The 14,758-nt window shown below is 39.1% G+C and overlaps 1 protein-coding gene across 1 annotated transcript in view; it reads right to left on the bottom strand.

The window, feature by feature from the left end:
• MYOM1 (myomesin 1) overlaps positions 1–10,586 on the bottom strand; it is a 68,595-nt gene extending 58,009 nt beyond the window's left edge. Inside the window, exons 1-2 of the mRNA XM_058024656.1 lie at positions 10,452–10,586; positions 6,501–6,846 (exon numbers count right to left, since the gene is read on the bottom strand). Coding sequence (XP_057880639.1) covers positions 6,501–6,785 — 285 coding nt within the window. The 5' untranslated portion in view covers positions 6,786–6,846; positions 10,452–10,586. The remainder of the gene's footprint in view (positions 1–6,500; positions 6,847–10,451) is intronic.
• Between the last annotated feature and the right edge of the window lie 4,172 nt (positions 10,587–14,758).

Raw genomic sequence — 14,758 nt, 5'->3', positions numbered from 1 at the left:
ACTTGGGAACAATCCAGGCAGAGTAAAATAAAAAACGAAGAGAGAGACACATTGAAATGGGGTGTGCAACAGCCTTACTGCTGGGCTGGACAATGATGTGGTGCAATCACTACAGCAAACCACAAATGCACTGGGAGAATTCATCAAATAAGGGATAAGAAACACCAAAGGCAAATTATTTTCATTACTTTTCTTAATTGAACTAGAGTCTGTAAGGAACTGCAGATCTTTACTTAGCAGGTGACTTTTATTCCTGTCCTATTTAAAAATGGGTCAAACCTGGGATTTTGACTCTGACAGCCATTAGATTTCCTCAGAGCTTTAGGCTGAAGCTGTTAAGAGGCCACTTAATTCCATGTTGTTTCTAGATCAAAAAGGATCACAGTACCAACTGAACTTCAGTTAAAAGGTCTGAAAATTTTTATTTTCATAAATGTAGTTGAAATGTGGTGAAAATTTCAGCTCAGGCATTTACAGCACTGTTAAATCCAGACAAACACATTATTCCTAAAGGAGAGTTTGACCTTGCTCTAAGTTTAGTTTTCATTCAAGGTCCAGATTACACATTCATTCAGGGAATTAATGGGAAGCATATATAGCAGTTCCCATCACTCCCTGCTAGGCATTTTGTTGATATCTTTCCTGCATAGCAGTGGGGGTTTCCTATCTTTCATTTATATATCTCTAAAACTATTTGAAAAGGCAAGAATGAATTGCTACAGGTTCTGTTTATTTGGAGGCTATTTTTCACTCAAATCCTCCAAGTGTTTGAAGTAGAATATCTCACTTTCATGACCAAACCAGAGCACCCAGCTGATGTTTTCAGAGGGATACCTAGAGTCACTCCAAAATGTTCTTTAGAATTACACTGCATAAACCAAGAGATTAGAAGAATAAATTTGAAGCAGCAGAAAATGTTTCTCCTTTCTAAATTCTGGCAGAGCTAGATGGAGGCTAGGAGAAACACATTCAAATGGAGCTCTTTGCTTGAGAGAACTATTCTGTTATGAGGCTTATTTCCCTGTTTTCCTGTGTTCTTAGTATTTCTTCCTGTGTAACGCAAAACCAAAATCCTGCCTAAAACCATTATTTAGGTGGCCCAAAGGAGGACTCTGTTTCTTGAACTAGATTCTAAAATCTTGCCCTTTATTTTAAAATGTTCCAACCTTTTACCTGATATGTGGAACAGAATCTCCCGAGAGGAGCAAGAGCAGGGTATCAGTGCTCTCTAGTTTCATAGGGAGGAACAGTACCATGACCTTTTAACATCTTTCAGCCTCATCTGATATGCCCAGCTAGCATATGTATATTTTTTTCCCAGGTCAGATACTATCTGTACAGGTTTATCAAGGTTGGGGACATAAGCCTACTGTCCTTACTTCAGGGTGGATTCCAGCATGTTAAAATGTCAATAATTTTCCTGGTTTTTCATTAGAGTTGTAAAAGGCACAGGCATTGTTCTGTAGAGATGTAAGAAACAGATGCTATTAACTTTTCCCTCTAGCCTAAAGAGGAGCTAAAGAAAACACTGTGCAGGGCATCTGCGACTCCCAAACAGATTCTTTGTTCTGTCTTGATGCCTTATTCTCACACAGAGACTATGTTGGCACTACCCTTGTTTCTGTGCCTGAAGGGACAGGTTTCCCACACTGCCCAAAGAGAGTCTGCACCCAGTGGATGTAGAAATGCATTCTGGACACAGACCACAACACCCTATTCTTTAGTCATGTCACTCCCGCATGAAAAGGCACATATAAGCTCTTTTACACCTCTAAAAAACCATGTATCTTGTCCTAAGCAGAGAGTGATATACACAATGGTTGCACCAGCTGCACCTGCTGGAAAAGCTCCATTAGCTACAAAGCCTTGTCCAGTCTCTCTTTTTAGCAGCTGTTTTTTTTTTTTTTTCTAATATGCAGTATTTTCATTTACTGTAAATAGGAGATAGAGGACTGGCAAACCCAGTTATAGGAAAGGAAAAAGAAATTATTTTCAGCAAAGAACTCTTTAAATTCAGCCTCTAAAAATGAGAAATGCTCTCTGGTGACTTTTAAGTTGCTGACAGGTTTGTCACAAGCCCAGGCAATATTGCTGGCAATATTCCCTGACACAGCTTCCACAACAATTTCATTTGAAGGGGAATTGTTTCCACATAGCAGGTCTCATTAAAACAATTTCCATGCTTGAGTATGACATCTGGAATCCAGCTTCTTAACCCTCACCTATAATAAACCAAAGGATGAGCAGTGCCAGGATCATGGTCTTCTAATGTTTCTGGAAGTGTACTATTTACTCAGACTGTCCAGATCCTGGTTACAGTGTTGTTCAGGAGAGCATTAGCTCGCACTGGCAGCCCAATTAAAGGCAAGTTGGAAAGGCATTTTTCCTCTCTTTGCTTGGTACACCTGAATTACACCATGTCCTCCTTGCTGTTTTGCCTGACCTGCAAAATACATGCAAATACCTGAGCCACACCAGTGACTTGTGTTTTCCCTCTAAGCAGGTGTCTGGCCCTTCTGGTGGCAGATAATCTGTCTGTGACACAACAGGATTATTGATGCTGCTACACAGGAGACAATAATGCCAGACACATGGAAAAGTAGGGAAAGTTTGAGCAAAGGCAAATCACTGAGCTTCCACAAAAAAGAGTTAAACGAGTTTAATCCAGCAGCCCTGTTTGACAGCCCTGTAGTTCTATAAGCAGCTTTGGCAGATCTGCCTCAAATCTTCTCAGAAGCACACAGAGGATGGAGCACTGCTGTGGAAGAAGGAGCCAGGCTTCCCACAGGAGCCAACCTGCCCATGCTGGCAGCCCCCAAGGGCTGGATGGGGAAGAGGATGCATGGCCACAACGTCGGCTTGTGGGAGACATACACCCCTCACCTGAACAGAGCCTCAAGGGAAGCAGGACTGTCACTTTTCCTGCCTCTGCTGAAGTGCTTGGCTAGAGACAGCCCCACGAGCTGGTGGGGAGGGCTGGGTGTGAAGAGGCAAGCTCTCCATGGTGAGATGCCCTTTCTTCTGGGAGCCCAGAGGTTTGCTCCTTTGGCCAACTGCAACCAGCAGAGCTGCAAGGTTTCACACTTGCTCTTGATTTTGCCAGTTTTCATTTTGCTCCCTATACACCCTCAAGCTGTTGTGGTGTGAAGAAGACTTGAAACGTGGGGGACAGGCCACTTGCACAGGGAAAATTTTTCATCATCCTGAAAAATCAAGCTGTGGCTCCTTCAAACTGCCTGTGTTCACCCCCTAGGAATGTTTTCCACTCAAGTGAGGCTTCAATGTCACAGAACTGGGTCCAGGTCAAGGTCTTGCAGGTTACCTAGTTCTTAGTCCTTCTCCATTGCTTTCCCCATGATAAATTCCTCACATAGCACTAACTGCATGTCAACACCAATGCTTCATGAAATCTTTCCTGTACCATGACTACAAAAAAGGATGAGACCTAAATTTTGCAATAACTATAAGTTTACCAGAAGCTACTTCAGATAAAAAAAAGAAGTAACCTCAATAAAAACTTAATATTTGAATTTTCCTGTTGGGATTAATGGTGTTTATCTGCAAAAATATATCCATTATGCATAAATCTATATTTGATGCTAACATTCACTGATATGCAATCAACAATTCTTGGCTGAAAAATTTTGTCTGCATTTGGATTTGTGTGCCCATTCTGGTTTCAAGCAAACACTCTACTATTCAGGTCATTTAGATACAGCATTTCAATTCAATGTTTTCTACTTCTAGAAAATTGAAAGAATTTGAAGTCTCTTTTTTTTTTTTTCCCCTACACCATTCTTTTCATATGGATGAAAACAAAAAGTCTTTGATTTTCCTAATTTATTTAACACTTGTTGTCTCCACATTACCCCTTGAAGTATTTTGGCTTATTGGGAAAGACAGTACCAATTTGGCAAGAATTTCTTCAAATTTGAACTACATTTAACTGTAGAATTGCATTATTTTTTCCATTTTGCCTCTTGCAAATTGCAGAAATAGGGGCTGCAAAAAAGAAATACGAACATAGAGGCTATATTAACCATAAACCCAAGTTAAATACTGAGATTTTCATTCAGAAATATTGTCTCCTGTGTTAATTAAGTTTTGTGTAAGAGAGCTTGGAATCCCATGTATCTAATCTCCAGAGTCCTTGTCTTAGGCAGCAGCAATGAATTTTCTCCAATACAATAACAGGATCACAGAAATAAAGAAGTTGCAGCTGAGACATTCTTATCTGTGAACTATCTATTGGCAAGTCTCATAATACAGAGTATTATATAGGCAAATATGCTACTTTAAACAATAAACTTTTATCTCAAGCAAAACCTCAGTAAATGTTTTAAATTCTCTCTCAACTAAGCAATTTAATTTCCTTCAATACTATATTGTTGACATTAGAGTTATTCTTAATGAGAGGTTTCAGAAGAAACTTGTGTGACAGCTGAAGTGTTTGCAAGCAGGACTCAGAAACAGGTTTTTTTAACAATCATTTTTTATAACTTGAAGTTCTTTTTTTATGGGAACCTTTTCTTCAAGAAGAAGGAAGGTTTGGGTTAGCGTCAGCAACAGAGTGCAGGCACAGATGCATTGCTGCAGAAATTTGGGACATCTTCCCTTACCCAGCACCCTGTGGAAGCACAACCCTCAGTCCCAGCACCTCCAGTTTTCTTCCCTTCACCAGCAGACTATAAGCGAGAGTCTCACTGCTTTCTCAGTGGTAAATCATCTGAACAAGTAAAAGTGTTTCAACAGCAAGCCTGGATATGACCCACTCTAAGACAATCAGCTACAGAATCATAAAATCATTACAGCCTCTAAGATCATCAGGTCCAACCAGTAACCCAGCATGGCCAAGCCCACCCTTAAACCATGTCCTTAAGTGTGTGTGTCCACACACCTTTTGAACACTTCCAAGAATGATGATTCCACCATTTCCCTGGTCAGCCTATTCCAATACCTGACTACCCTTTCAGTGAAGAAATATTTCCTAATATCCAATCTAAACCTCCTCTAGTGCAACTTGAGGCCATTTCCTCTCATCCTGTCTTGTTACCTGGGAGATGAGACCAAGCCCTGCGTGGTTACCTTCTCAGACAGGTGTAGGGAGTGATAAGGCCCCCCCTGAGTGTCCCTTTCTCCCAGCTAAATAACTGTATTTCCCTCAGCTGCTCCTCATAAGACTTATGCTCCAGAACCTTCATCAGCTTTGTTGCCCCTCTTTGGACATGTTCCAGCAACTCAATGTCTTTCTTGCAGTAAGGAGTTAAGTTCAGTCATTCACCTTGACTGTAACAGCCTGAGGATCAAATTCCTGAACAAACTCTGGCAAATGGAGACCGGACCCTGAGTTTCCTGAAAGCCAAGATTTCAGTGAAGGCTGAAATCACAAGGTGTTGTTTACTGTGGTACATGTAGTCCTTCTTCCATTGGTTTTGGCCAAGATTTCACCATTATCCACAATCCTGGGAGCATATTGAGTTTTCAAAATTTAAATTTTCTGCTGGACAGGTTTTGATCAGCTCTGCTAATGATATTCTTAATTTTACATTAATATAACAGCAAGCAGATATTTTGAGCTATAATTTGTTGATTGTTTCCTCTATTGCTAACAGCTGCTCTAATCTTACTTTAGTACTTCTCTAATTTCTGTAAATCTCTGAGATATATGCATACAAATAATATGAGGCTATTATAGCAAAAATATTATGCTCATGTAATTGCTTGAGCAATATTTATTACCTTAAATTTTAAAAAAAGCTATACAAGCTGAGCATAACTACTCTTCTCTTGTAAGATGGGACACTTCAGGTTTGGAAAAAGTATGCCTCAACCAATATACTGTGTGAAAATTACAGTTTCTTGAGTCACTCAGCACAAAAGGGAAACTATTAGGCCAAAGAAGAATTAATCATATATGGTCACATCAACTCAAACATGCATGAAGAGCTTTGAGTTCTTGTACTACTCCAACCTCCAGCCAGATAAGAGACAGCCTCAATCCAAAGCTATCGCAACTCTTCACATTAAGTTCAGCTGTGTTAATGTGGCTAAACAACTTGGAAGGAGAAGTAGCTCATGCCTAAGCAGTTTGGAGTCAGCACTCAGCCACATCAGCACTGCCAGTGCTATTCTTATGACAGTCCAAGCATCACACATAGATTAGTTCAACAAACTAAGCTGACCACGGTCCTTCCCATTGCCAAAGCCAAAGGGAAACACTGGACCAGGAAAATACACTAATGCCAAGTTGTAGAGAAACTTTATGTGGAGGAGGAGGAGAGTTTTGCCATTGTTTTCAATGGGAAGTGGTTGGACATTTTTCTACCAGAATGCTTTTTCAAAGACGGATTATCTTACCCAAAGCTGTAGGCTTCAGATCCCAGCCTGTAGGCTGCAGCCAGCTTGTTGATGGACTCAGATGCATGGCTGTAGGCAGCTGAGCTGGTGCTGAGGGACTCTGAGTCAAGGCTGTAGGCAGCAGACCGCTTGCTTTGCATGGCAGAGCTGTCGTAGGCTGCGGACCCGTGGCTGTAGGCTGCCGACTCGAGGTCGTAGGCTGAAGAGCCATGGCTGTATGCTGCTGAGGAGTCAAGGCTGAAGCCAGCCGCAGACGAGTGGCGATAGGCTGCGGAGCCCCTGGCGTAAGCTGCGGATCCTTGAGCATACACGGCAGATTTGCTCTTTGTCTCCTTTTGGTACTGGCTCACAGTGGAAGACAGCGCTTTGTGGCGGTACGCACGGTCATAGTGCTCGTGGTGTCTTTGGTAGAATGGTAAAGACATCATGGGTGCCTTCGAATTCTGGGTTCCACTGCACTTTTCTGAGTGTAAATAAACAGGATAATGTCTGAAAAAGAACAGGTCAAACACAAGGACTAACGTCAAGGAAACTCCTGAGTTAGCATACAAATAATACCCAACTTCACACAAACTAACACTGAACTTGAAAAATCAACTGCAATGATTTTAGAGTTATATTTTTATGATGTGATTTAGACTTTCAGACAGCTTCATATTCAGGTTTCAAGATGCTCACATGTCACCCATCATGACCAGAAACCTTTGCACTCTTGCGTCTGTTCATTTGTAGTTGGTTCCCTGCTACTGCAAACTACTCAAGTTTTATGTGCTCACTTATTACTGCAAACTAATGAAACTCTGTGAGCCTGGCTTCTTCAGAGACAGTATAAATAATTTTGTTCAATTACAATAGTGATAATAAAGTAATAAATTACTTTTAAAGGCATGAGCAAATCCAACAAAGCTATAAAAGCTGTAACAAAAATATATGAACATTTCATTTATTTTTGTAATCCAATTTTCAGATTGAATTTAATCTTCCATTTATTATTACAACAGTGAATAAAAACACTAAGATTGAGAAGGAAGTCATTTTTTCTCTAAATGTGCATTACAGCGATTGTTTTGTACGTGATACCAGGGTTCAATTTAAAAGGACTTCTTGTGAATTACACTTTTACAGTTGAATCAGGGATTCAGTCTTTATGCAATGGGTAAAATAATATCATGCTCTGCAATGCAAATCCTTTTCTTTTAACCTAAAATATCATGTTCAAGATTGCCAAGACCCTTCCTCCAGATAATAGGTCCATTTAATTTTAGTTTGCATGTCATCAGTTGATTGTCTTGTAGTCACTTGTAGTCTAAATTTTGATCAGGTGACAGGTAGTTCCCCTCTCAAAATGGGATGAAAGTTAAGTGTAGAAAGCATTTCCCTTGTCTGTTTGTTTGTTTTAAAACCAGCAGCTCCGTCATTATTTTGCTTTTTAATTTTGCTGTTGTTAGAACTGACTTTTTCTACTTTGACATTCAAGCTTGCCTCAAATAATCCATATGATAACCTTTCTTTCTCTTTCTTTTAGGCTCACATGGCTACTAGAATTGTCTCTGCAAAGGTCCCTGATTAGTAAGGTGACCTTTTGTAGCTCATAGAAATAAGCTGCAATAAGGAAATGTTAACAAGGATTTAAAGAAGATCCAAAAACAAGAGTGAGAGGTGTTTGTTATTGTTTCAAGGGTTTTTTTTTTAGTATTGATCACAAGAGTAGGAAAATTGTTCTGCTTTATGATTTCTTCATATTCATGAAAAACTATTTAATGTTTGGACTTAAAATACATTTACAGAGCTAGAAGACAAGCATGACTTCATGAAAGTCTAGATATCCAATTTGGGTTGTCTTGCGCAGGGTCAGGAGTTTGTCTTTGATGATCCTTGTGGGTCCCTTCCAACTCAGAATATTCTGTGATTTTGTGATTTTTTCCCCCTGGTCTTTATGCCTCCTAGACTTCAGTCCTTGGCTTTTTCTTTAGTATTTATTTCTGATAGCAAGTCAACAAATTTCAAACTATTCTCTTTGACTACTGCAGAGGTCTTTGCCCTAACCAAGGCAAATTATGAAAAAGAAACCCAGAAACAACCAGAAACCAAACCCAAACCCAACAAAAACCGGAAACAAAGAGGAAAATTTTCTTCTATTTCAGGGATCTCACAAGGGAAATGCTTCTTGTAGGAGCATAACTTAATTGATTATTTAGTTGCAGGAAGTCAACAAGGAAGAAATTTATTCAGAAACTTTTTATGTAAAAGAAGTTGCTGATATCCTGACCACAGCAAAACTGTGACTTCAAGAAGACCAGATTATACATTTACTTTATTTTTGTCTGAGGAAAAAGGAGAAATGGGAAAGAGTGTTAGCCCATTGTTCTCTATGAAAAATTTTATGCTCCTTTTTAACTCTCTTATTCCTAATGCTGGCTATTTTTTCATGTCAGTCTAAAATAATGCAATTATTAGAAAAAAGAATGTCTAGCATTCTTTTTTCTAATACCTGTCAGTATTTTGTGTTGTTACTTATTTAATTTTGTTAGCCACCAGTAGTATGTAGTTCCTCTGTATTTGCCTGGTTTCAGAAGACTTTTTTCTTCATTTTTATTCATTGCCTCCCTCTTCTACCTCTGCAGAGCTGGGTTTGGACTTGTAAGTCATTGTGATCACTGCCTAGGAAGGTTAAAGCATACAGAAGAATATTGTCTTGCACACTGAAAGGGAAGGAACATGAGAACATCCTGTTTTCCTTCTGCAGAGCACTATGGTTTGTCTTCACCAGCTTTATTTGAAATGTTGGCTGGCTTCACCATTCATACAACGGCCACAATGCTAGCAGGCATTCAGCTCAGGCATTCCCACAGCCTTCCAGGCTTCAAAGTATGGAAGGTGATCCACAAGTATGAAGCACTGCATGTGTTGCCCATTAAGAAGTTAAACAAGGCATTTCATTTACATTTTATCAAACCAGAAGAAAAAATTAAAATGTACAAAGGAAACATTTTTCTTCCAAATATGAAAGGTCTGGATCTTGCTGTCCTCAGGAGTAAAAGTCTGTGATAGGAATAAGGACTGTGATAGCAAGGCAGGCGCTGAGCACTAAGTCAGCTCTCCTGGTTCAAATCAAAGACCAGCACTGACTCACATCATGTAAAGGGAAACTCCATTTTAGGTATTATTATACAGGTATTTTATCACACCATGAGTTATGTTTTATATTTCCCTGAAACATCATGGATTATCCTGTACCAGGCCAAGATAAGCTGGTTACATTAGTCTGATCAGATACAGTAGGGCAATGCTATGGGAGATGACAAGTAACTCAGAAACCTCCAAGGACTTTGCTCCTATCTGGAGCACTGCCTGATTATCAGACTGACTCCCATCTCTTAAGCTATGCTACCTGCACCCACTTGGTCTGTGTGCACCAACCAGCCCCCTTCAGTGTGAGGGCAACACTCCCTCTCAAGATCAGTGTAGCACTTCAGAGCTTTGCCTAAAAATAATAGTGGCCATAATTAGATGAATTCACAGTTTTTGGAGCTATATTTTAGCAGCTGTTGAACTGAGTATTTAAAATTACTACTGAGCAGACAGACAGTTCTGTACTTGTCCATAGCTCACAGCTACACATTAAAGGAGATGATTCTGCTGCCATTACCTCTTGTGCTGTATATCAGTCTGTGTAGTTCTTTAAAGATTGCTCCATCAATCAATGAAAATAGTGAAATAGATTTTAAAAAAGAAACTGTTGTAAGCAGAGAAAAGATAACATCCTATGCAACAAGAAAATATTTATGTTATTTAAACATTCTCTAAGCCCACAGGAGAGTACAAGACAAACTCCTCCTATATCTCAGTAACCCAGGCTTCATTTGAGAGTACTGTGACAATATGCAAAGATAGCTGAGTGAAAATAAAAGAGCCCCTGCACTACTTTCTTTTGTTTCACAGCTGAACGTTCAGATGTCTCCAATTCACATCCACAAATCCCTCAACTGCTGAGCTATGAAGAATAAAGGGAGCTACAATCGGCTTGGCATTACAGATTCAGATTAAAAATAATTGAACACATAAAACCTTCCGGCATAAAAAAAACCACTTACCAGGATCCAAATGAATGGCAGCAAATGGAAGAGCTCCCAAGTGGATGAACAGCACAAAAATACAGCAACAATGAAGCCAGCAAAGAAAGAGGTAGTTAGGACGAGGGGTAAGGACTGGACTTCAAGGTCCAGAACAAAAATAATGCCTGCAGTCAGTGGAATGTCAGAGCCCCAGTCCAGACCTTTTATGGCCAGGGGGATGCTATAAATATAGCATGGAAGAGGGAGAGAGACAGAGACAGATACCGATACCCTGTACTATCTCTGTGCAAAGACATGATGACGGCAGCCTCAAACTAAAGGAGATACGGAGTTCTCCCTTTAAAATATCCTCACTAAAATATGCATAAAATCAGCATTCCAATTAAAAATTATTTCTAGGATTTTTTTCCCCTAGTTAAATCAGATTTAGGAAGAGAGAAAAAAAAATTGCGTCATGAACCAGAAACTAGGAAAGACCAATCCCTATGTTGACCTTTGCTATGGTACAAGAATTTGAACATTTTATTGGTTCTTTTTTTTAATGCCAAGCCACAGCACATGTAATATAAATATTTCAGCTTAATGACAGACAATCTATCAAGGCTCTCTAAAGCCATATGAGTTACATTTCAACAGAAATGTATTTTCTTTGTTCTGTTGAAACAGTTACTTTTTTATCTTCTTTAAGATAAAATGCTAAATTAAGAACATGACCTCATGAGGCATTTAAGTAGATATAAACAATGCAGCTCTAAAATCCAACTTTTTGTTTCTAAATTAAACAGTATTACCTCTAGGAATAATTAAATGGGCTTGTCTTCTTTCATTTTGGTCCCAGCATTCTGGCATAAAAATGAGTAATCAGTGTGGCTGAATATTACATCAGAAAAAGCTCTGTTGTAATCTAGATCTCATCTGAGATCTAACAGGTGGAATGCAGTGTGATCTCATTGTAAATACAATTTACCTCTGCACTGTAAATTTAGCTTTCAATAAAAGCGATTAGTGCATTTTATTTTGTTAATTTGCATCGACAGAAATATTAACCCTCTCTGTTCTGCTATAGCTTCTTTTCACACTTGACATGCAACACAACCAAGAACTTTCCAGATTCTCCTGCTCTGCTAGCACTTTCCCCTTTATGGGTGTAACCACCAGAAAAAGGTCTGGATAAGGCTAGAGGATCCCAGGCTTTTCTCTACAATAGTTCATCAACATCTTCACCTCACCACCTTGATTCTACATTAAATCCCTTCATTGTCCCCACTAGCTACTTGCTCCCTGGGGAGCCACTGCCTCCTCCCTGGTGCTCCACCATGTAGTAAGTTCAGAAGCCTCCTCACCTCCCACACCAGGAGCTGCTCAGGTGCACCACACGTTTGGACTTTTGGTTTTGCTCATGAGGACAGAAACTATGGCCAGCAAAAAGTTGTGCAGTCATAGAAACTGTATTGTTTCTATCAGGAAACTGACCAAATCTGGAACAGGCAGAATGAAAAACAGGCACCTTAATACAAGATTTTCTTCCCCCTGAATGCAGTGCCACTGTTCTATAGGTTCTGGGCTATAATGTATATTTTTAGTTATAGTAGATGGAGTCTCAGTGGACTCACTCCTGGATTGCATTACAAACTCCTGATCCACTTCTTCGCCATGGGTCATTTGCACTGACATCATAAAAGTCTTAATGACAGGCAAATTGCTTTTTAAGAAGACAGGAAGATGTAGAGAAATTAAAACAATTAAACATCACATTTCTCTGCTTTACTTGCAAGACAATCTCTATAGCTCACACGTGGGGGATAAAAATCTGAACAACATTTTCAGTGTTTTTGTAAGGCATAATGGCACCATGAAGTTCAATACAGTTTTCAATATCTGTGCTGCCTCTGTTCATTCTGTAAATAGAATGGGAGATACAAAGTGTAACAGCAAAATATTTTGCCCCTTAAATTTACACAATTTCAGATCTAGCTTTATTAGATATCCACATAATATCCACAGCTAATTTCAAATCACTGAACTCCTATTTGAATACCAAAGTACATATTTTAAATCACTTGGAGCTGGACAAGCCTCAGAATCCCTGCAGCATTCTGTATCCACATGTATTTAGTTACATTGGGCTTGGGAGAGACACCCTTAGGGAATATTAGTTCTGTCTTCTCCTAATTAGAACTACATAGTGCTGGAGACCAGTTTGTTTTTCTGAATGGGAAAGCTAGAATATTAATTTAGAACCTGACATGACAGAACAAAAAGCTTTCCAGACTGTCCACTGAACATTTGAGAGCTACAGCATCCTGTAGCTGGGGGCATAAGTCAAATTCCACAGCATCTCGGTCCATCTCTTTCATTTGAGTATAATCTTAAATAAATCTAGAAAAACAATTTTTGGAGAACAGAGGCTTTGAGCATGTGTGTTGTCTTCTGGAGTTTGCTTTCAAGCTTGGGTCCAGTTTTCTGAATTGATTTTTATCAAGAAAAAAGATCACTTCAGGAATATGTGCTGTTGTCCATTATACTCCAACTAGCCATCTTCACAAGCCACTGAAGGGAAGGGAGATCTGTGTTCCCTGCCTTCACCCATAAGAAGATATTAATATATAAAAGGTTTCTGTTGATTCTCTGCATCACTCAGATCATATATTTAACAAGGAGTCAACCTTTTAACAGAAGGGTCTGGGTGCAGCCTACAACAGCTTTAGTGTCTGGCCTCACATCTGAAGAACCAAAGACCACTGTCTCCTTGATACAGATAGAAATTTTTCCAAAAGCCTCAAGCTATTGACTGTTGGTGCCTAGATCAATTTTTCATCATACAGAAATTTGCCTTACCATTATTATCAACATTTATTCTACAGTGTCTCTCTGGAACTGGAAATGTCACATAAAAATATTGCTGAGAGCATTTATTTTCCTTTGTAATATTATAAAGGTTGCTGTCCATAATAAAACCTTACCCCAATAACATATAGCAGATTCCTGGAGCTATTCCAAAAGAAAATTCTTTTAATTTCTTTAAATAAGTGCTTTTGGCACTTAGGTTTTTTTTAATCCATAGTATCTCCTGTAATTTTAAATTCCATATCAAAACAGATGGTTGTCAAATGTCATCCTGCATTTTATCATTCTTTCCTAAACATCACAGATTTTTCAATATCTTTGTTCCAATAATGATGGATAGTTTCTAATATCATTGCTGTGTTTAGCTTTGTGCCTTGGAAAGGCTGGCCAGAACACCTGGACACATGACTGCTGAAGGACCAGAGTAGTACCTGGTAACTGTTATCTGCAACTGCAGATAACCCAAACCCAGAAAACTTGACTGAGGTACAATATCTGAGCTGCAGCTTTTAGAAACAGGTAATATGCTTCAACCTATGAGTTAAATAGTTTAGGCAGGATATTGGCCAAACAGAGATGCCCAATGTCTGTGGCTGGGGCAGTGCAATGAGCACTGACTGTCAGGTCCTGATAGAGGCTGTGAGGAGCTCCAATGGCCCCTGGGGAGCACTAAAAACAGGGACTCTGCAGTGATTGTCACTCCCTTTTCTGTTATCCACAGACCATGTAACTGAACTATGTCATTACAAAGAAAACAATCCGTAGATATCATCTTAGTGAAGTGCAAGCTATTATTGCGATAATACAAAACAATTGCCTTGGCATTACAATAATCATTTCCACAATCACTTAGGCACAGCTAACACAAATGTACCCAGTACACAAGAACATCTTCCATTTTTTGTTCTCACATTAATTGATTTAATACTTTTAAATCAACCAAATGTTTCTTTAAAAAGAAAGGATAGTGGCTGTGTCTTAATAGAAGAAACAAAAAATGTTTGTAGCTCTTTAGCCATCACCCTTGGAAATTATGTCTAATATAACAATTAGGCTCAAACAATTAGAACAAAGTTTTGAGGAAAATTTGCACCAGAAATTCATATATTACTTTATTCAACACTCCCTGCACGGCAAGGTCAAACATCAATCATGAGTAAGAAAGTCAAGTTTCAAGTTTCAAACATCAATCATGAGTAAGAAAGTCTTCCAGAAACTGGGGGTGAATGCAAAAAGACCTGGTGAATACAAAGAGGTGAACATTAGACTGTTTAGTATTTAAAGAAAATAAAGAGGTACACTGAAGAACAGAAGGAACTGATATTAGGATCTCATGGGTGAGATCTCATGCAAGTCAGAGATAATTTTGGTTATTATTTCCCAGGTGTGATTTAACTTTAAATGAAGTAGTTCAAACATCAACAGTGTAGGCTGTAGCACCAAATGATTATGAGACAATTGCCAAACCCACCAGGACA

Source organism: Melospiza georgiana, chromosome 1, assembly GCF_028018845.1.
Source record: "Melospiza georgiana isolate bMelGeo1 chromosome 1, bMelGeo1.pri, whole genome shotgun sequence".
Taxonomy (NCBI): Eukaryota; Metazoa; Chordata; class Aves; order Passeriformes; family Passerellidae; genus Melospiza; species Melospiza georgiana.
This window is presented reverse-complemented; position numbering and strand designations above follow the sequence as displayed.